The sequence below is a fragment of the Cricetulus griseus genome, assembly GCF_003668045.3.
Source record: "Cricetulus griseus strain 17A/GY chromosome 1 unlocalized genomic scaffold, alternate assembly CriGri-PICRH-1.0 chr1_1, whole genome shotgun sequence".
In the NCBI taxonomy this organism is placed as follows: domain Eukaryota; kingdom Metazoa; phylum Chordata; class Mammalia; order Rodentia; family Cricetidae; genus Cricetulus; species Cricetulus griseus.
The window spans coordinates 75,478,207-75,501,092 of record NW_023276807.1 but is presented as its reverse complement, the minus strand read 5'-3'; the positions used below and the strand labels follow the sequence as shown (position 1 = coordinate 75,501,092).

The 22,886-nt window shown below is 41.2% G+C and overlaps 1 protein-coding gene across 10 annotated transcripts; it reads left to right on the top strand.

Moving 5' to 3' along the window:
• The first annotated feature begins 1,270 nt into the window (after nt 1-1,270).
• Nucleotides 1,271-22,703, top strand: Cep20 (centrosomal protein 20). 10 transcript variants are annotated; one of them, XR_004772338.1, is made up of 6 exons: nt 1,271-1,427; nt 4,009-4,206; nt 5,713-5,797; nt 11,164-11,274; nt 14,626-15,354; nt 21,759-22,703. XR_004772338.1 is itself a non-coding variant. In XM_027387927.1 (5 exons), the coding sequence occupies exons 1-5, from the start codon at nt 1,400-1,402 to the stop codon at nt 21,836-21,838; spliced, it is 525 nt and encodes a 174-aa protein (XP_027243728.1). In that variant the 5' UTR covers nt 1,271-1,399; the 3' UTR covers nt 21,839-22,703. The 10 variants fall into 10 exon arrangements, 2 of the variants coding, with proteins under 2 accessions (XP_027243728.1, XP_027243730.1); XR_004772337.1 differs by lacking the exon at nt 14,626-15,354 and adding an exon at nt 14,286-14,463; XR_003479637.1 differs by lacking the exon at nt 14,626-15,354 and adding an exon at nt 14,238-14,463.
• The last annotated feature ends 183 nt before the right edge of the window (nt 22,704-22,886 follow it).

Below are 22,886 nucleotides of genomic sequence, written 5' to 3'. Positions count from 1 at the left end.
ATGAGACCTTTCTAAGTTTACAGAACAGATTTACATTAGACTAGTCTAAAATGACAATAGACTCCTCTAGAGTTTTGATTTTAAGTGTCTTCCTCCATTGCTTTCTACCTTTTATAATGTGGCAAAGTTTCTCACTTGAACTCAGAGCTTGTTGATTTGACTAGTCTAGTTAGACACGTTGCCCCAGGGAGCCTCTATCTCTGCCTCCCAAGTGCTAAGATGAGGGTAAACCTAAACCAGCATTTACCAGGCCAGCCTGGTCTCCAGAGCGAGTGCCGGTATAGGCTCCAAGGCTACACAGAGAAACCCTGTCTCGAAAAACCAAATAAATAAATAAATAAATAAATAAATAGGAACAAACCCAACCCGAGGAAGAACACACATGTATCTTCCTGAGGCAAATTTAATAACAAAAATGAATTGTACCAGTATGGTGGCACTCACTGGTAAAATCCCAGCACTCTCAGACAGAGGCAGGAAAACCGTTAGTTCAGAGCTATCCTGGGCTACAGAGTGAATGCCCAGATAGCCTGGACTACACAATATTTTTTTTAAGTCTATACTTCTTATCACATTTCACTTGCTTGAAAATATGCTCACTAGCATCAACTAATAGACTTCTACTATTGGGCTGTCCAGAATTTTAAGGGTCCAGTTTTAGAATCTAGGTCAAGATTGCTTCTTATTTAACAGTGTCTTTTGGCCTCCCTGGAGAGGCAGCTGTAGTCATACTGCCTCACGAGGTTTAAAAGTACTATTTCTTGTTCTTTTTTTCCTTTTTGTAATGCTACATCTTATTCCTTTATCAGTTATTTCCACAAATAGCCCGGGGACTCCACAGGTACTCAGTATTAACGCTGGCGTAGAGGGCGGGCTTTGAAGAGATATGAGTCTGGGTTTGGGTATCACCTCCACCTTCTGCAGGTGATCCTGACGAAAGCCTGCTCACCACTGACAACTCAAGTTTCCTCCTCTGTAAAATGGGCATCATTGACCTGAGGCGTGTAAAGGCTTCCTAGTGAGTGCCCTCCGCAAGGTGATTCTTGAGGTGCTTGCTATTCCTCAGACTAGCATCAGCCGACGTTCACAGCATCCGGGAACTTGACAGAGAAACCAACTCTTGGTCCTCGATTCATTAAGACCCAAGGGTGGGTCAGAGACGTCTTTGAGGTGAGTCGGCCCTGGTTCCGCCCCTTTCCCTATCAGGGCCCGCCTCACACGCTCGTTGATTGGTAGAGCCTCTGGTGACGGCTCACCAATCACCCGACCGCAGACTCAGAACCCGCAGAGGGTGCGCTTGGAGAGGTCCGAGCTCCTATTGGTTGGAGACCACACCGCAACGTCGCGCGTACGCACGCAGCACGCACAGCAGAGGCGTAAGGCCCGGGGCCGTTAAAAAATGGCGACCGTCACTGAGCTGAAAGCTGGTGAGTGCGCTGAGGAGGCGTTCGCTAGTGGGAAGCGCCCTGCCTTGCGTCTGTGACAGGGGTGGGACGGAAGGAGAGCGCGCGGACACCGACTCGGCTTTTCCCGGGGCCGTTCTGAGGTGGCCGCGCCCGAGAGCGAGCGCCCGCTGCGCATGCGCGGCGGGAGGGCCAGCCTGGAGATGGCCGGAAGGGACTGGAATCGTTAGTCCCCGAGAGGGCTGCAGGCCTGTCCTCCTGACGTCTGGGCGTCTTCAGAACCCTGGTTAGCCGACAGTGCCAAGGCTAGGTCTTGTGTTCAGGACTGAGCATGGCAACACCGCAGCCACACACGATTGGTGGCACAGTTCTCAACGATTGGTGGACAGGTCCTCCTTGTCCTGTGGGACAAACCTAAGGCAGAGTTGCCCATCCTGACGGTTCTATGGGATCTTTCGGGAAGAGTGAGTGTTTCCAAAGCAGTAACGTGCAGGGCCCTGGGTTCCATCCCGGGCACTGCAGAACAAAACAGAACAAAAGAGTAGCCATCAATAACACGTGCAGCTGTTAACTCTGAATAGTAACTGTAGTTAATGTTTGAGTCATAATTGTAGTTCGTTAAGATTCAGTGTGTGATTCTCTGTGTCAGACACAACTCATCCAACAACTACTTGATTCCTCGCAACAAACCCTCTTGTCCATTTCACACACCTGGAAGTTGAGGTGCCGAGAGGTGGGATATTTCACCCAAGATAATTTAGGTGGAAATAGACTGGTGTTGAAATCCTATAAGGTACATACAGTACTGCACCAGGTCTTAATCGCCATGCCATTCTGCTTCACAATGAATAAAGCCGTTTCTGAGTTTCAGAGACTAAATGAGTGGTAGTGAAAATTTTGGAGAGGACCAAGGAGAGTAGCTTGGAGACTATAATTTAGTAACCATTGACTAAATGTGTATTGGGAGCACTGTGCTGGTGAGCAATTAAAAAAAACAACAGGTATGTCTCAGTCCCCAGGAGGGACTTCCCTTGAATCAGTAGAGCACTTTTGGGGAGTGGGAGGGATACATTAACACTCATGATATTGTATAAACTTCGCATAGGATTTCAAGATATTTCGGTGGGAAATAAGTCAGAATAAGACCACTTCCTGAAGAAGTCTTTATGGTAACAGTGTTGTAAGCATAAAACCTCAAAGAGTAAAATGATTTAAAAAAAAAAAAAAACCAGAAAGTGAGAACCTGAAGGTTAGGAATGATCTCTATAGATTTAGGGGCCTCTTTACATGTTTTTCTATGTTCGTGGGCTCTTGATATGCTTTGTGTCCAAGAGAAATGTAATGAAAACTTGTTTTCTAATCAATAATCTTAACATTTTATGGGCCTTTTACTCACTTAAAATACTCTTCCATCTCACCTAGGTCTTTCTGAGAGGCAGGGTTCATTACCAAAGAAAAGGCCGCTGAGGCATCGTTAGGAATATGCCCACCAAGACATGAAGGACATGCCACCTTTCCCAATTGCAGCTTCATTACTTTTCATTTTCTGCTAAGGTTGAGGCTGTACTGTGTGTACTTCAGAGTAATTGGGACAGGATGCTTGCCAGTAGAAAAGAATCTCTCCATTTAATTTCCAAAGATGGAACTAGAGAACAAGGGTTGTGTTATGATCCTAAGAGTATGATAAAGCTTTCCTTTTATGGGTCTGTTACCAAGTGTAATTGGTTGACAACTGCAGTTAGTATACCTGCAGAAAGGTTGAAGGAATGAATGGATGCTTTAAAAACAAAGAAGAGAGATAAGTCTAGGAGTATATATCTTTAATCTTATGACCAAGGATGTTGTTATTTACCAAAGCTTAGGAACTTTGCTGTCTGTACCTAAGTGGATAAACTGTGTTATGAATTTTATTGTGGCATCTTAATAACGCTTTTGCCATTGGCAGAGCAAAATGCAGAGTTAAAACATACTTTTTTGCTGAGCAGTGGTGGCGATTAGCTTTAATCCCAGCACTCTGAAGGCAGATGAAGGTGGATCTCTGAGTTCCAGCCCATCCTGGTCTACAAAGTGAGTTCCAGGACAGCCAGCCAGGTCTGTTACACAGAGAAACCCTGTCGTGAAAAAAAAAAAAACAAAATAAACATTTCTTTTAACCAGTAGTATAAGGCACTGTTGGTGTTATACGTTTGTAACATTTAGTGAGCTCTTGCTGTATTCTAGAATTGCCATTTAGCCACAGAAGACTATTTGAAGAGGGAAGGTTCCAGATTACTATTAGGGGATGGTGACCTTTAAAAAATTGATTCTTTTAGATTTCATATCATGCATCCCAATCCAATTCATCTCCCCATCCCTTTATATCCACCCTCTGCCCTTGCAACCTCACCCCCCAATATAAAATGAAATTTAAAAGAAAATAAAAGCTAACATACCCCAAAAAGTTTCAGCATCCATGTTTACTTGTATGTGTTTATTGTAATGAGCTTTCTCTTTATACCAAGAGCTACATTTGTGTCGTTTTCTTCCCAAGCATTATTCCTTAGCGCATACCTGAAATTGCAACATTTAGTGTATAACAGAACCATTTATATTTCATATTTAACAGTTTTAAAGGACACCTTGGAAAAAAAGGGAGTGTTAGGACATTTAAAAGCAAGGATCCGTGCTGAAATTTTCAACGCCCTGGATGACGATCACGAACCCCGCCCATCATTGTCTCATGAAAACCTTCTGATTAATGAATTAATTAGGGAGTATTTGGAATTCAACAAATATAAGTACACAGCCTCTGTCCTCATGGCAGGTAAGTGGTTGTTCATCTCTGGAGACAAGCTCTGCTTTACCCTTTCTCTAATTCTTAGAAAGCAGTTAGCTTGAATATGTAGTTTCATTACTGTGTCATGCAGGTGACTTAACACTTAGCATCCCATGGGCTCTTGTCATAGCGTAAACAAGTTTTGGTGAGCTTTATGCTCTCGGGGAAAGTAAATGCTAGGACCTTCTACTGCAGGTTCTCCATGTAATATTAAGCACACATGGCTCATGAAAGATAATGATTTTGACATGTTCAAGGTTCTCTAAAGATCTAGTATCACTGACTTAGCTGGCTGTATAATACCATCAGCACTCCAAAGGAGAAAAAAAATTTTTTTAATGTCATCACATAGGTATCATTCCTACGTGATGGAATAGTGTCAGTGCTCACTTTCGTATTAAATGTTTTGGTGTTTTAGATTGATATAGTTACTAATAACTGTAATTGCAGAAACTGAAAGGGCTAAGGCAGGAAGACACTGCTTCAAATTAAAAAATAGAAAAGCAGTGGGGCTGTAGCTCAGTGGTAGAGCACTTGCCAGATGTGTGAGACCAAAGGCTAATTTTCAGCACTGGTGTAGGGTGGGGAGCAAAGAAGAGAAGAGAGACTGAGTTTCTGTTCACCAGGTTTGCCTTTTCTAGAGTGCCGTACAAGTAGAAGCCTACAGGACATGCCTTTTTACAGTGCCTCTCTTCACCTAATAAAATATACACTGGAGGTTCAGCCATGTTGACTTTCACCCTGTGGATAGGGAAATGCTGTGTCTATACCATTTTAATCTGCTCTCATAGGCATTTTGGTTGTTTATACTTTTTGACAGCAATGAATCAATTCCTAAAGAACATTTATGTGAAGTTTTTGTGTGGAACTCATTTTATTTTGGTAAATAAATAGGTAAAGATGGACTTAGCATATTGTCTGGGAAGTGAATACTTTCCTTAGGTAATAACTGCTGCTGCTTTTGAGTGGCTCTATTGTTTGACTTTCTCACCAGGGAAGTGGTGACTCAGCACTCAGGAAGCAAGGGCAGAAGAATAAAGGCCAGTCTAGGTCACATAGTGAATTTGAGGCCAGTCTATGCTAGACTAAGACTCAGCCTAAAAATTTAACAATTTTAATTTAAGAATTGCTAGCCCTAAATGCTTATATATTTTCAATGAGTTATTTAGTGTTATGTGTTTAATCTATAAACATCTTAGGAAGCTTACTGAAGCCCAGCATTGTAGTTTTAGATTTAGAAACCATATTCCCAATCACAATCGGGGGATATAAGAAGTGAGTATGTGTTAAGCTATAATCAAGTCTACATTTAATTGTATTGGAGTATGTTGACCTCATAAAGTCATACGCAGTTAGATTTGTCTTGGTATGTGCTGTCAGCATTCTCCCAAAGTCTGAGAAATGTGTGTACCTAGGAGGTATGGTTATTATCAAAATTGAATTTGCCTTTTAGATTAATAGACTCAGTATTTTCCTGAACTTTTTTCTCCCCAGAATCTGGCCAACCCATAGTGCCATTGGACAGACAGTTTCTCATCCGTGAACTAAATGCCTTTGAAGAATCAAAGGATAACTCAATGTAAGAAGTTTTTAAGAGAGGTTTGCAGATATTGTATTCAGTTCCTAATTGCATAGTGCTGGCTGTGACTCATTTTAATCCAGCAGGAACTTGTTTGAGTTTACTGTACGTTACACACTATATGAGGTCCAAGAAGTGTGGCAGCAAGTGAGCACCTGAGGTCTTACTGCAAGTGAGCTTGCTATGTCTCCAGAGGACTGAACGCCTGCCTGCCTGCCTGCCTCCCTCCTTCCCTCTGTCACTCCCTCCCTCCCCCCCTCTCTCTCTCCTATATTCTTTTATTGACAGACCTGCAACATCCACCCTCATGTTATCTACCATCCCCTCTTATCTGCTGCCTGTATCTTAAATGCTCCTTCTCCTCATTTACCCTGATTATTCCTTAGTTCTTTCCCTGTATTTAATGTCTTTTACATTTTTCCATAGAGTCTCTAATTGGCTTATTAGTTTGTACCTAGTACCTGAGTGCTTAGCTCCGAGTGAACTTTCCTAGCTGGGAATTTCTTTGAAGACTCATGTTTTCCTTCTAAAAGTTTGTTGAATTTTTTATTTGTTTTTTTATGGTATAATTATGTTTATTTTACCATAAACTGTTTTACCTATATGCACTTAAACTAACTGTTCCTGAGTGCTGTCCTGTCCCTATCACCAAGTATGTGCCTGAGGTTTTGCAATATGTTGTAATAAATACTTCTTTCTCTACACTGCTTCCTGTCCTGTTTCTTGTGGCTCTTCACTGTAGTAAGAGTTCCCTAGTGATAGTCTTGCTTTCTTCATTGGATCCTTTAAATCATGGGCATTCAGCAGGTTCTGTCTTCTACTTTCATTTCTTTTTACACCCCTCCCCACCATACTCTTGAGTCTATAGTGAGGTCTGTATGGGACACATGTACTTATTTTCCTAAGTTGGGGCACATGTGTCCACTGCCATTTCAAATGCAATGTGTCCAGATTACAAGGGTGTTCATTTTGCCTCCTCATACCTTCTTCATAGGCTGCTCAGGTTTTTGTTTGTTTCTTCTGTTTTGTTTTGTTTTTCCCGAGACAGGTTTTCTCTGTGTAATAGCCTTGTCTGTCTTGGAACTCATTTTGTAGACCAGCTTGGCCTTGAACTCAACTGACATAGATCCACCTGCCTTTGCCTCCTGAGTGCTGGAATTAAAGGCATGTGCCACAATGCCTGGCTGCTGCTCAGGTTTTAAAGGCAGAGTCTACAGGCAGTTTAAAGGCAATGCTTTTTCTGCCTGTCCTTCACCAGTACTAATGATTCTGACTCTGGTTATCTGTCTCTTCTCACTGCCCTGTGCCATGCTGTTCACTGCATGACTAGGTTATCTCTTGTCACTCTTTGTCAAACTCATTTTATCCTGCCCTTTATCTTTAAAAGGCAGCTACTGTGTGTTTAAAAAACATTTAATAGATGTCCATTGTGTACATGAGCAAGTCACAGTCCTTAGCATTACTTCAGGCTCCAGTGGCTCTACCCACCTCTCTGGCACACAGCTCATTGCGGCTTCATGGTTCTTTGCCTTTGCACCAAATGTTCCCTCTTCTGGAAGCTTGTGGTCTGTCTTCTTCCTCAACTTCTGTGGGAACACTTTTCATCTTCTTGGCCCTGTTCAGATGCTCCCACGGGAGTCAGGAGAGAGAAATAAGTCATCCATAGGTTCTTGGCTATGAACAGTTTGTGCCCATTAAAGTGGATTTCACTTTGTGTATTAACATTGAAGTGACATGAGTCCTTAGAGAGGAACAGTGGCCTGAGTGGGGAGTAATCTCTTCTGAGGGGCTCATGGTGAAAGTATTGTGTCCATTGTGTACATGAGCAAGTCACAGTCCTTAGCATTACTTTTCCTAAGTTGGGGCACATGTGTCCACTGCCATTTCAAATGCAATGTGTCCAGATTACAAGGGTGTTCATTTTGCCTCCTCATACCTTCTTCATAGGCTGCTCAGGTTTTTGTTTGTTTCTTTTTTGTTTTTCCCGAGACAGGTTTTCTCTGTTTCCTACAAAACATGTAGATGGCACAGAAAAGTGTAATGTTGTCTCCCTGTGTATCCAGTGAACATTCTCCCCTTGAATTATTCAGATACAAGTGCACCACTTAGAGCACAGCTTTAATGAGGGAATTGTATATACATCTCTTTTTCAGATACTTGAGTTCCTCTTATTTGGGGGCAATTGTATTTTGTCTTGGTTTTTTTTTTTTTTTTTTTTTTTTATCCTACACAATGTGAGGGTGTGTCTATTGAAAGCTGTCTGCTTTCTTTTCTTCCCATATAGAACCATGTCTTCCCCTTTGTTGTTAACAACTCTCATGTTCTTGTGTCATTGTGGATTATTTATTCCTGATCAATGAGGTGTCTGACACCTGCTGTAATGTGAGATACTGCTGGAGATGCTGAGGATGTGGCAGCATACTATTTTCTGTTGTGTTCCTAGAGTGACTGGGGAATGCATATTCTATGAAATGTTCACAAAAGGCCAATGAATCACATTCCCTCTTGGTCATCCATGATGTGCATAAACAGAGCTTGTGCCCCAAGAAATCCTGCCACAGAAAGAGCCTTTGTCATCTAGCATGGTAACCAGATTTACTTGGTAAAAAAAAAAAATCTTTAAGGTGGTGTAGCCCCCTTTCTGCAGAGATAGTGGTCATGGGTACAATAAAGACTGCATTTGAGTGTTAAGCAAAACAATGGGCAGTGCTTTATAGATTCAGACAGTTTTTGAAATGTGTAAAAAAAGGTCTCTTTAAGAATAGCTGTCCTTATCAGTGTTCTATTGCTGTGACGAGACACGATGACCACAGCGCCTCTAACAAAGGAAAACATTTAATTGGGGCTTACTTACAGTTTCAGAGCTTTAGTACATTTTCATCATGGTGGGAAGCATGGCAGCACACAGGCAGACATGGTGCTGGAGAAGTGGCTGAGAACTCTACATCTGATCTGCAGGCAGCACAAAGAGAGTGACACTAGGTCTGACTTGGGCTTTTTGAAACCCCAAAGTCACCCCCAGTGGCACACTTCCTCCAACAAGGCCACAGCTCCTAATCCCTCTCAAGTAGCACCTCTCCCTAATGACCAAGCATTCAAATATATGAGCCTATGGGGACCATTCTTATTCAAACCACCACAGTAGCTAAAGATGAGCAGTTAGATATGAAGTCATTCAAGCAGAAGGCATCAGTTTGCAGTTAGCAAGTATTGGGAGTGAGTAGCTGTTAGATTTTTCCTAGCCCTTTGGTAGCCTCTGAGACAATTGCCTCAGATGAGCAAGTTAAAAAGGAAACTGGTGATGAGCTTTATTTCCAGAAAGTGAGGGAGCATCTTACAGTCCTTTAGGGAATTGGGGTGTGTGTTCAGCGAATTGGAGCACATGTATGCATGTGTATATGGGCTAGAGATCAAACGTGGAGCTTTGCACATGATAGGTGAGTGCTTTTCCCACTGAGCAACACCCTTAGCTATACTTTTCTGTACATGGACTTCTAAAACTTGTGCAAATACACTTTACTGTCTATGAACTTGCAGGCTAAATGTGCTAATTAGGTAAATCTAAGGAAGTTTAAAATATATGACACTTAACATTTTTCTAAATCTCAAGCAGATTCCATCATAGGTGAGAAATAAAACCTTTAGCAATCCCAAACAAGTTGAAGGAAAGGGGCTGTAGCATGAATCTAATTGGTCATAATAATAAAAACCTGGAGTCAGAGTCAGATATCGGGGTAAATGCTGAAAGATCAGAGAGGCAGAGCAGCCAGCCACTAGAGTTCTTACCTCTACAAAATCTTAGACCGAAAAAACGCCTGAGCTCCTGTCTCCTGCCCCTTTAGATTCCTTCTCCCCACCCCCGTACCCCCCCCCCAGTGCCAGGATTAAAGGCATGTGCCTTCCAAATACTGGGATCAAAGGTGTGTGCCACCATTGCCTGGCTTCTATGGCTAACTAGTGGCTAACTCTGCCCTCTGCTCTTCAGGCAAGAATTGTTAGAGCACAAACAAAATATCACCACAAGAGGCAGAGGCTTGTCTGGCATGAGATGGTTTCCTAAGGCACCCCACTGAGAGTCTGCATTGTTCTCCTTAGCCTGGAGGAGCTGCTGTAACACATAGTCATGTGCTCCTGTCCCACACATCACTCCAGAACTCATTGTATCAAGGGTATTGGGAATTGGGTTCACATGAGCATAGCCCCAGAATTTCTTTCAGGCTTATAGAGGCTCAACTGAGGCCTTGGGATCTGCTTCAGACTACCTCAGCTCCTCACATATGTGCCTGTCCGTTGGACTGCTTGAATGTCCTCAGGCTGTGTTTCCCACAGAGTGATCCAAGAAAGCAAGTAATTGGCCTTTACCACATATTGCCATTGGTAGAAGTGAGTGAGGCTGTAAAGCATAAGGGTTTAGACTCCGTTTTTAATAGGAGTACTATACTTTGACCCATTATACCTACTGAGCAGGAGATAGATATCTCAAAAGTCAATATCTGTGCTGTTCACAAAGTAGCCTTTGGTGTCAAGGGACTAACTAACATGATTCTGGGTGACATATTTTAAGAAAAAGCACATAGGAATTGGTTGATTGTAAATGTCATTACTCCTGAGAGACTCTAGCATAATACTGAGCCCTGGTTTTCTCATTTATAAATTTTTTATAGTACAGTGATATGTAAAAGAAAACTGCAAAGCAGCCTTTTAGATATTAGTTATTACCTACCTAGCTCTCCTGTAACCAAAATTCATATGCCTTTTACTGTATACAAAGTGCATAGTTAGAGACTTGACATTGTGAACTCATTCATAACATACCAAATGTGTGACCTAGGGTCTGATTACATCCTTTAAGGGAGAGAAACATTTGTGAGCTTCAGGAAGCTAAGATCTTTCAAGGTGTGTAGCTGGCTGTTAGCAAAGCAAAATTTGAAGGTAGACCACCTGCTTTCTTGACAAGACAGCGGATGCTAAACCAGTTTTAGGTCCTGGGAAGGTTTTAGGCCGGGCTTTGAGTTGACAAGATGAATTCCAGTGGGTTGATTGTCATTTCCTTTCAGTTTAGATTATTTTAATGGTGTTAATATGTTTTCTGGGGCTTCTCATTCAAGAGCTAGATGGTGATGGCTCATGCCTTTAGTCCCAGCACTCAGGAGGCAGAGACAGGAGGATATTGGTAGTTTTAAACTGAGAGTGACCATTTGCCAGGACAGTAATCCTGTGTCTTTTGCAATCAAGTGAGTTAGATGGCAGTTTCAGTGTTAGTTTACCTTTAAAGTGAATGTCTTAAGCTTTTTCTACTTATAGGAAGTGAATTGATTTTGGTTTTGCCTTCTTCCTAAATAGTCCTCTGTTATATGGAATTTTAGCCCATTTCTTGCGTGGTCCTCCAGATGGCATGCAGAACGTGCTGCAGACTGAGTCGACACTCCAACCTCCAAACAGGCATCCCAGCTGGAAGCCCAACAGAAGACCAAATGGTAGGTGTTTCCAACCTTCTTCCTTTAGCTTCCTTGACTTTGTTCTTCTCTGGAGCTTTTGATTTCTAGCTTAATTGTACTTATCTTTAATCTGGTGTTAGCCTGTATTACTTAACCTCCAGAAAGCCAAGTGCTTTGCAGAAAGAAAATCTGCAAAGTGATATGATTTCAAAGCCAAGGTCTTGAAAGAAACCCCAATTTTCACACTGTATAGTTTTCTTTGAAATCAAGAAGTCTCCCCCCACCCCCCACCTTTCCCAGACTAAAGAGTACAAGGCAAGATTACTCCTGTACAGAGAAGTCATGTCTGTGTGTGCCATTGCATGTTCAGGACACTTTCTGTGTGGTAGATGACAGCTACCTACAGGTAACAGATCTGACAGGCTCTCACTCTAGGTCTGGCTGCTGTCCCTGAGCTTACATCTTACATCAGTCTTTCCTCAACCTCTTAACACCAGGACTACCTAGATGCATGAGCCTCTGTACCCTGATCCGACTGCTCACCTTTAAAGTGAGCTTTCAGGGTAAAGCATACTGGCTCAAGCTCATAATCTAGGCAGTGAAGACTGAGGCAGGAACATCTTGAGTTCAAGGCCAGGCTGGGCTACATAGCAAGACCCTGTGTCCAAAATAAAAAAGAAATACATAAATAAATAAGATAGAGATAGATAGTAAGTGAAATGAGCTTTTGGTTGATTTGATCACATTGGCAGCAGGTTCTGAGTTGGTTGTTTGAACTAAGTGCATTGTAGCTGGGTGTTTTCCCATGGGGGTAACTCTTTCTCAAAGGGGTGGTTACAAGTGAGGTTCAGGCTGCCATGTGAATGACTCACTGTCTTTTAAGTTCTGAAAGTGACATATTTGTGAATCAGGATAAGGTTGTTTGTAATTTAACTAGTTTTATCCTCTGTTGTGATACTGAGCTTACTAGGTTGGACAGACAATCATTCCTACTAACTTCCCAGGATCCAAGGTGGGAGAAAAGTGACTCAGTGCAGACCAAGGTCAACACAGCCAGAGCACAAGTGGAAGAACTTTCCAAGCTCATGCCAGAAATCACTAAGGCCCAGATACTAGGGCAGAATACTGTTTTACAAATACTTAAAGCACAAAATAAACTACTAGCTATGTAGAAACCTCTGAAATTCTTAAGTAATGTAAAGTTCTCTTTAACATTCTCTGCCCTGCCCATCCTAACTCTCCACGTTCCCTCTCTCCCATGGAAGGTGCTCCTGTTGTCACTAGGGACTAATTTTGTGTGTTACCTTGCAGTGTGCTTGTGGAACAGCGGGTCTGGGATCTTTATTTTACTGATGAACTGGGGCTAAGTTTTTGGGTTTATAATTGTGTAAGGTTTTGTCTTTTTATGTACATACAAGTATCTCTCCTGTGGAGGTGCCTAAAGCAGAATTGCTGGTTCACAGATAACATGGACATATTTAAACATGATTCATGTTATTTGGTTCCCTAGAAAGACTTTACTAGTTTTCACGCTTAAGAAGAATGCATGACAGTACTCAGTTCCTGTCCCTGGTGGTGCTGATGACACATTAATACTTGTTAACACAGCAACCACAAGACACTGATTTAGTCTCATGAAGAAAAATAATGTTTTGAGAAGTAACTTTTGGTTTGTAAATGTGTTAGAATCTCCTTAATATGCATGTTAATGGCAGTAGAGAGTTGAAAGTAAGGAGAGTAGTCATTAACCAGAGTCAGTTCTCCTGATCACCTTCCTCTGCAGGGAGGGAGGAAGGGGAGGGGAAGAGAGGAGGCTCATGATCTGGGAAGTGAGACATGATTAGATGCACAGTGTTGTAAGCAGTGTGGGTCCAGTCATTAAAGTGGCTTTGGGCACCTACTCTGTAGAAAGCTCCAAAGGAAACTCATGAGTGAGGGTGACTACAGAGCTACAAGGACAGGGACAGTGATTTTACGGATTCTTTCCTTGTTGTTGGTGGTGTCTGTTTGTCTTTTTGAGATGGATTCTCTGTGTAGCCCTGGCTGGCCTGAAACTAAGTTCTGTAGACCAGGCTAGTATCAAACTCAGAGATCTACTTGGCTCTGCCTCCCAGGTACTGGGATTAAAGGCTTACATCACCATTCCTGGTTTGCAAATTATTTTCTAGATCATCACTTTTTTTTTTTTCTTGACACACAGTGACTTGAAAAGATCCCTTAGCCATAGATCATCATCTATAACATGATTGCTCTCTTAGTCCACCTGACTGTAGGAGCCACGTGGCTTCCACTTGACAGCTCATCTGGCTTTAGTGGAAGGTATAAGATGCTAGCAAGGATTATATAGGCACCCACCTTCAGAAGGATAGCCTGTTACCTGTCCTGTGCTGAGTGGATGTGATCTTTGAAGCAGAGTAGGTTTTGATGATGGAAAAGCCATCTCAGTTCTGCTTTAATGTCATCAGTCAGTGCCTTTTAAGTGCAAAAATACACAGTTTGGGCCAATAAGGTGCTCAGTGGGTGGAAGGCACTTACTGCCAAACCCAACATCCTGACAGCCTCAGGACCCTCACAACAGAAGGAAGGAACCAACTTCTAAAAGTTGTCCTCTGAAGCCAGCAGTGGTGGCACACACCTTTAATCCCAGCACTTGGGAGGCAGAAATAGGTAGATCTCAATGAGTTTGAGGACAGAAAAGTGAGTTCCAGGATGGCCAGGACTGTTACACAAAGAAACCCTGTCTCCAAAACCAAAATAATAAAAAAAAAGTTGCCCTTCATTTTTTAGTTTAAATTTTAATTTTATCTGTACTTGTTTGATTTCTTTTCCTCATGTATCCTATACTGGCCTCATACTGGTGACAATCCTCTAGCCTCAAAATTCCTCAGCTGGGATTATAGGCATATGCCAACATACCTGCCTCAGAGACTTTTTTTAAAATAAAGTTTTATTTATTTTGTGTGTGGGTATTTGCCTGCTGTATATCTTTGTATCATGTACAGCCTGGTGCCCAGGAGATTGCAAAAGGACATTAGATTTCCTTGAACTAGATTCACAGACCAGTGTGAGCTGCCATATGGGTATTGGAAACTGAACCTGGGACCTCTACAAGTGCAATAAATGCTATTAACCACTGAATCAGAGACTGACAGATCTTAGTGTGGATCAGAGTAGCCTTGAACTTTTACTTACCCGTCTAACCCAGCCTCCCAAATGCTGGAATTACAGGTATGTCTCTCCATACTCAGTTTCTCTTTGAATTTTATTTTATTTAGTTATCATTTTTATTCCTTTTGTGTATACATTTGTGCACACGTGGACTACAATGCATATGTGGAGATCAGAGGGCAACTTGTAGGAGTTAGTTCTGTTCTTTGATTTAAATTTCAGGGATCAAAGTTGGGGATCAGACTATGTGGCAAGCATCTTTACCCACTAAGCCATCTTGCAAGCTTTAAAAGCACTTTCCAGTCAAAGGGAAGCCAGAGCTTCAGGCCCAGAGCAGCATCAGTGAGAGACCCCAATTACAGCCCAAAAGCAGCATCAAAGGAAGACTGGAGCTTAAGACCTGGAGCAGCATCAAGGAAGCCACGAGTCTCAGACCCAGGAGCAATGTCAAAGAGAGGTTCGAGCTTCAGGCCCTGAGCATCATCAAGGGAGCCACCAACCCCTAGACCTGGGAGCAGTGTCAGAGGGAGGCCCAGGAGTGAGGAATCATCACCTGGTGAGACAACAGCACTGGTTTCCAGCAGTAGCTTCCAGAAACTATTGCAAGAAGTTCCTTTCGGAAGAGCACATGTATCTCAGCCAGCATCCACTTCCATTTCTCGGTTGGAGATATCCCACTACTACATAGACCACTGGACCCTCAGCACCACCTACACCTCCAACAGGAGGAGCATCCACTGTAGCCATACCTGCATCTCAAGGAGTGACCACGTGAGCATTAGGACCACTTCCACCAGGAGGACCGTTCACCAGAAGAAGCTCTGCTCTACTTGTGCCTGAAGGAGTAGTCAACAGAGCCACAACCCCCAACTGTACAAATTGGAGAAAGAGAGAACACCTGAAGCACAAGTTCCACCTATACTGATGAGAAAGAGAAGCATAGACAATAAGGTAAGAACACACTCAACAATATAAAGAGCAACACAGCACCTCCAAAAAGTAGTGGTGCTACAACAGCAAGACCTGAACATCCCAACACAGATGAAGTAGAAGAAAACAACCTAAAAAATAACTTTATGAGGATGATTGAAGCCCTTAAAGAGGAAATGAAAAATTCTCTTAAAGAAATGGAGGAAAAGACCAATAAAAAATTGGAAGATACTGGCAAATCCCGTAAAGAAAATCAAGGAAAAACAAACAAGTGAAGGAAACAATTCATGACATGAAATCTGAAATAGAGGCAAATAAAGAAAACACAAATTGAGGGAATTCTGGAAATGGAAAATCAGAGTAAATGATCAGGAACAAATGCAAGCACAAACAACAGAATACAAGAGATGGTAGATGAGAGATTTTCTGGCATTGAAGATGTGTTAGAGGAAATAGATTCATCAGTCAAAGAAAAATTTAAATCCAACAAATCCTTAACACAAAACATGCAGGAAATCCGGGACACTGTGAAAGACGGAACCTGAGAATAATAGGGATAGAAGAAAGAGAAGCAGCCCAACTCAAAGGCACAGAAAATATATTCAACAAAATCATAGAAGAAAACTTTCCCAACCAAAAGAAGGACATGGCTATGAAAATAAAAGAAGGCTTACAGAACACCAAATAGACTGGACAAAAAAAAAAAAAGTCCCTATGCCACATAATATTCAAAATAATAAACATACAAAACAAAGAATATTAAAGGGGAAAGACCAGGTAACATATAAAGGCAGACCTATCAGAAATTACACCTGACTTCTCAGTGGAAACAATGAAAGCCAAAAGGACCTGGTCAGACATTATGTGGACACTAAGGGACCACAGATGCCAGCCCAGACTGCTTTACCCAGCAAAGCTTTCAATAACCATACATGGAGAAAACAAGAAAACATGATAAACCAAATTTAAACAATACCTATCCACAAACCCAGCCCTACAGAAAAGTACTAGAAGGAAAACACCAACCCAAGGAAATAACCTACATCCACAAGAACACAGGAAACAGATGAGCTTACAGCAGCAAATCCCAAAGAAGGGAACTGAGCATACAATACCATCACCACCAACAAAAACAGAAATAAAAGGAACTAGCAATCACTGGTCATTAATATCCATTAATATAAATGGTCTTAATTCACCTATAAAAAGACAAAGGCTAACAGATTGGATATAAAAACAGAATTCAGCTTTATGATGCATACAAGAAACATACCTCAACCTCACAGACAGATATTACCTCAGAGTAAAGGGTTGGGAAAATATCTTCCAATCAAATGGACCTAAGAAACAAGCTGGTATAGCTAGCCTAATATCTAACAAAATTAACTTCAAACTAAAATCAATCAGTCAAAGATAAAGAAGGGCATTTCATATTCATAACTGGAAAAATCCATCAGAGGAAATCTGAATTCTGAACATTTATGCCCCAACACAAGGGCTCCTGCATTTGTAAAAGAAATATTGCTAAAGCTTAAATCACAAAACAAGCCCCACACACTAATAGTGGGAGACTTCAACACCCTACTCTCACCATTGGACAGGTCTGGCAGACAGAGCTTAATGGAGTAATTGGGGAACTAACAGATGTTATCACTCTAATGGACTTCACAGACTTCAATACACCATTCCAAACAAACACAAAAGAATATACTTTCTTTTCAGCACCTCATGGAACCTTCTAAAAACGTAGAGCACATACTAGGTAACAAAGCAATCCTCAACAGCCACAAGAAAATTAGAATAAACCCCTGTACCCTATCAGATTACCACAGCTTAAAGTTAGAAGTCAACAGCCTACAAAAACATGGAAATTGAACAGTGATTAACTGGAACCACCACTGGGTCAAGGAAGAAATCAAGAAAGAAATAAAAGACTTCCTAAAAGTTAATGAAAAAGACCATACAACATGCCCAAACTTATGGGACACAATGAAAGCAGTGCTAAGAGGAAAGCTCATAGCACTAAATGCCTACATAAAGAAGCCGGAAAAATCCCACACGAGTGAATGAACAGAACAAATGAAAGAGCTAGAACAAAAAAAAAGCAAACTCACCCAGAAGGAGTAGATGACAAGAAATAGTCAAATTGAGGGCTGGAATCAATAAAATAGAAACAAAGAAAACAATGCGAAGAATCAATGAGACAAAGGGAAAGTTCTTTGAGAAATTCAACAAAATAGACGAACCTTTATTCAACCTAACCAAGAGACAGAATACCTAAATAAACAAAATCAGAAATGAAAGGGGAGACATAGCAACAGATGCTGAGGAAATCCAGAGAATTGTCAAGTCATACTTCAAAAACCTGTACTCCACAAAATTGGAAAACTTTAAGAAGATGCACAATTTTCTAGATAAGTACCACATACCAAAATTAAACCAAGAACAGATAAACAACTTAGATATACCTTTAACCCCTAAGGAAATAGAAACAGTTATCAATAATCTCCCAACCAAAAAAAGCCAAGGCTCAGATGGATTCAGTGCAGAATTCTACCAGATGTTCAAAGAAGATCTAATACTCCTCAGATTTTTCCACACACTAGAAACAGAAGGAACATTGCCAAACTCTTTTTATGAGGCTACAGTTAACACTGATACCCAGACTACATGAAGACACAACTAGGAAAGAGAATTATAGACCAATTTCCCTCATGAACATAGATGCAAAAATGCTCAATAAAATACTGTCAAACTGAATCCAATAACACATCAGAAAAGTATCCACCATGACCAAGTGGGATTCATCCCAGAGATGCAGGGATGGTTGAGCATACAAAAATCCATCAATATAATCCACCATATAAACACATGGAAAGAAAAAAAAAACACTTGATCATCTCACTAGATGCTGAAAAAGCCTTTGATAAAATTCAACACCTCTTCATAATCAGTGTCTTGGAGAGAATAGGGATACAAGGAACATACCTGAACATAATAAAGGCAATATACAGTAATCCAACAGCCAACATCAAACTAAATGGAGAGAAACTCAAAGCAATCCCACTAAAATCAGGAACAAGACAAGGCTGTCCACTGTCTCCATATCTATTCAACATAGTACTCGAAGTTCTAGCTAGAACAATAACTCAGCAAAACAAGATCAAGGGGATACAAATTGGAAAAGAAGCCAAACTCTCAGTATTTGTTGATGACATGATAGTTTACGTAAGTGACCCCAAAAATTGTACCAGAGAACTCCTACAACTGATAAACACCTTCAGTAATGTAGCAGGATACAAGATTAACTCAAAAAAGTCAGTAGCCCTCCTATATACAGATGCCACACAGTCTGAGAAGGAAATCAGAGAAGCATCATCCTTTACAATAGCCACAAGGAACATAAAATATCTTGGGCTAGCTCTCACTACACACGTGGAAGATCTGTATGACAAGAATTGCAAGTCTTTAAAGAAAGAAATTAAAGAAGGTATCAGAAAAAGGAAAGATCTCCCATGGTCTTGGGTAGGTAGGATCAGCATAGTAAAAATGGCAATCCTGCCAGAAGTAATCTACAGATTCAGTGCAACCCCCATCAAAATCCCAGCACAATTCTTCACAGACCTTGATTGAACAATACTCCACTTCACATGGAAAAACAAAAAACCCAGGATCGCCAAAACAATCCTGTATAATAAAGGATCATCTGGTGGCATCACCATCCCTGACTTAAAGCTCTACTGTAGACCTACAGTAATGAAAACAGGTTGGCATTGGCATAAAAAGAGATAGGTGGACTAATGGAATTGAATCAAAGACCCTGATATCAACCCACATACCTATGAACACCTAATTTTTGACCAAGAAGCTAAAAATACAAAATGAAAAAAAGAAAACATATTCAACAAATCGTGCTATTATAATTGGCTGTCAACATTGATCCATGTGTATCGCCATGCACAAAACTCAAGTCCACATGGATCAACGACCTCAATATAAATCCACACTGAACCTCATAGAAGATGGGCAATACATTTGAATACATGGACACAGGAGACCACTCTTAAATAGAACACCAATAGTACAGTCACTGAGAGCAACAATTCATAAATGGGACCTCCTGAAACAGAGAAGCTTCGTAAAGCAAGGAACACAGTCAACAAGACAAAATGACTCCCCACAGAATGGGAGAAGATCTTCACCAACCCCATATGTGACAGAGGGCTGATCTCCAAACTATACAAAGAACTCAAGAAGCTGGGCATCAACCTATCAAATAATCCAATTAAAAAATCGGGTACAGATCTAAACAGAATTCTCAACAGAACAATTGTAAATGGTGGAAAGACACTTAAGGAAATGCTCAACCATCCTTAGTCTTCAGGGAAATGCAAATCAAAACCAATCTGAGATTCCATCTTTTACCAATCAGTATGGCTAAGATCAAAACCACCAATGGCAACTCATGTTAGAGAGGATGTGGAGAACAGGGAATACTCCTCCATTGCTGGTTGGAGTGCAAACTTGGTCATCTACTGTGGAAACAGTATGGTGATATCTCAGCCAATTAGATATCAACCTGCTTCAAGATTCAGCAATTCCACTCTTAGGCATATACCTAAAGGAGGCACATTTACACCACAAAGACATTTGCTCAACTATGTCATACAACATTATTTGTAATAGCCAGATCTTGGAAACCACCTAGATGCCCCTCAACTGAACAATGAATAAAGAAAATGTGGTGTATTTACATAATGCAGTACTAAGCGGTAAGAAACGATGACATCCTAAAATCCACAGGCAAATGGACTGAACTAGAAACAACCATCCTGAGTGAGGTAACCAAAAATACAGAAAGGCAAATATAGTATTACTCACTCATAATATGATACCAGACTTAAAGCAAAAGATACCCAGCCTACAATCCACAGCCCCAGAGAAGCTAGAACCCTCTTCCAGAAACAAAGGGAAGCAGATGCAGAAATCCACAATTAACCAATGAACCAAGCTCCTGGAGTGCAGTGGAAGTGAGGGAGAAGCGATAATATGAACAAAGGAGTCAAAATAATGGACAAAAACCACAGAAACAGCTGACCCAAGCTAGTGAGAGATCACTGACTCAGGTCTGACAAATGGGAACCTGCATATGACCAAACTAGGCTCCCTTAATATAGGTGACAATGGTGTGACTGGGACAATATATGAGGTCACTGGCAGTCAGTCCAAGATGGAATACTAATACACAAACTGACTTAGTGAAGCTCATTCTATATGGAGAGATACCTTGTCCAACCTAGACGCAGGTGTGGGTGTGGAGAGGTACCTTGGTCCTGCTTCAACTAGATGATGGGACAGACTTAGTAGACATCCTAGGAGAGGCCTTACCCTCTCTGAGGAGCAGGTGGGAGGTGGGTGGTGGTGGTGGGAAGCGGGAGGAGAGGAGGGAGGGATAACTGGGATTGGAATGTAAAAAATAATTTTAATAACACTTTCCATAGTTTCTTGGATAGTGTTACAGTTTTGATATGAGGATATAAAGTGTATTCCCTTTTTTTGTGTGTGTGTCACACGAGGGCTAGCAGACTACCATAGTAGTTTTGTTGGTTTTGGTGGTTCTACAATGTTGATTGTACACTTGTCCTTCCTTCTGAGTTCATTCCTTATATCTGAGAGAAAGGCTTGTAGGGCTCCGCACTGTGCTTCAGTCACAGTCTTTTTCAAAAAAAAAAAAAAAAGAAAAGAAAAAAAGTCAAGCTGGGCATTTGATGGAAGTTTGTGACATTGGCACTCAAGCTGAGGCAGAAGGCCAATCTGGGCTACATACTGAGACCCTGTTGCTCCTCTACCCGATGAAGAAACACTGGAATTATTACAAAGAGTCTCTAATACTAAACATTTATGATTTCCTCAATGATGTTTAAGAAATGAGAACTTTCTGGGCGTTGGTGTCATATGCCTTTAATCCCATCACTTGGGAGTCAGAGGCAGGTGGATCTCTGTGGGTTCGAAGCCAGCCTAGTCTACAGAGCAAGTTCCAGGACAGGCTCCAAAGCAATACAGAAAAACCCTGTTTCAAAAAATTAAAAAAAAAAAAAAAAGTAGAGTCAACAGGATGTCTCAGTAGGCTTTGCTATCAAGCCTCTTGACCCTAGTTCAATCCCTGGGACATACATGGTAGAAGGAGAGGACTGATTACCTTAGGTTGTCCTCTGACCTCCACATGCCTGCCTGCCAGCCTTCACTCCCACAAGTCAATACATGTTATAAGAAGAATGCATAAATAGTGTAATATTATGTAATATTACTACATAGTGTAATAATATTGTCCTAAAATATAATATAATGTCCTAAAATATGTACAAGTGTGCTTGCCTGTCTGCCTGTTTTGATTTGAAGTATTAACACCTATGTATTTTCTCTAGACAACCACCTGAGGAAGGACACGGGGCTGAGCACCATGACTGAAGAGCTTCATGCTGCTGTGCAAGCAGTCAGTAGATGATGCATGCACCAGGCAGGCTCCTGATCTCAGCTGTGCATGTGGAGTAATAACTTCTTATTCCCAATCCCATCAATGAGACCACCATTGTTTGTAAACATGTGAGCTTCTATATATTCAGCCCCTCAAGGTTTACTGCACCTGTGAAAAGCTCATCCATATTCTCGCTTGCTGGAAGCCACTGGAGAAAAAAAATGTATGATTTTCAGGATGTATTTTTAAAGTTCCTAAGTTCCTTTTTTGCCCCTTTTTGTACAGGCCATCTCTAAGGGCTGTGGGTGTACCTCCAGTAAAGCCTTGCAGGTGTGAGACCCTTCGTTCAGTCCCAGCCCCTCGGAAAAGAATACAGAGGGCAGATCTTTGTCCATATGCTCTACTCATTAAATTTCCTTCAGCTAGTTATATAGACCTGTGGGAAAACTCATTCACGTTTTGAAAAAATATTTAAAGGGCATTAAAACCAGAACTTATTCCTATAAAGTTTTTTTTTGTTTGTTTTGTTTTTGTTTTTGTTTTGTTTTGTTTTTTTAAGAAATATCTGAATTACTGTCTGCCCTGGCTAATTTTATCTCAGCTTGACACAAGCTAAAGTCATTTGGGAAGAGGAACTCTCAATTGAGAAAATCCCTCCATTTGATTGATTTACGGGCAAGCCTTCTTATTCATGGTTGATGTGGGAGGGTCCAGCCCATTGTTGGTGGTGTCACCCCTGGGCAGTTGGTCCTGAGTTCAGTAGAAAGCAGGTTGAGCAAGCCATGGGGAGCAAGTCAGTGTGTAGCACCCCTCTGTGTATTTCTCCCTGACTTCACTCAGTGGTGGCTTGTGATGTGGAACTGTATGCTGAAATAAACCCTCTTCTTCCCAAGTTGCTTATGGTCATAGTCTTTATAATATCAGTGAAAACTCTAAGATACTGTCTAATGTTGTTCTTTAAACTAGATAACAATGCTCTTTCCCCAAGAACAGTTTGGCTTCTACTAGGGGATTTAATGAAAAGATAAAGGGAAAAAATAATTCTTTTATTTTGCTCTAAGTAAAACAGAGAGTTTAT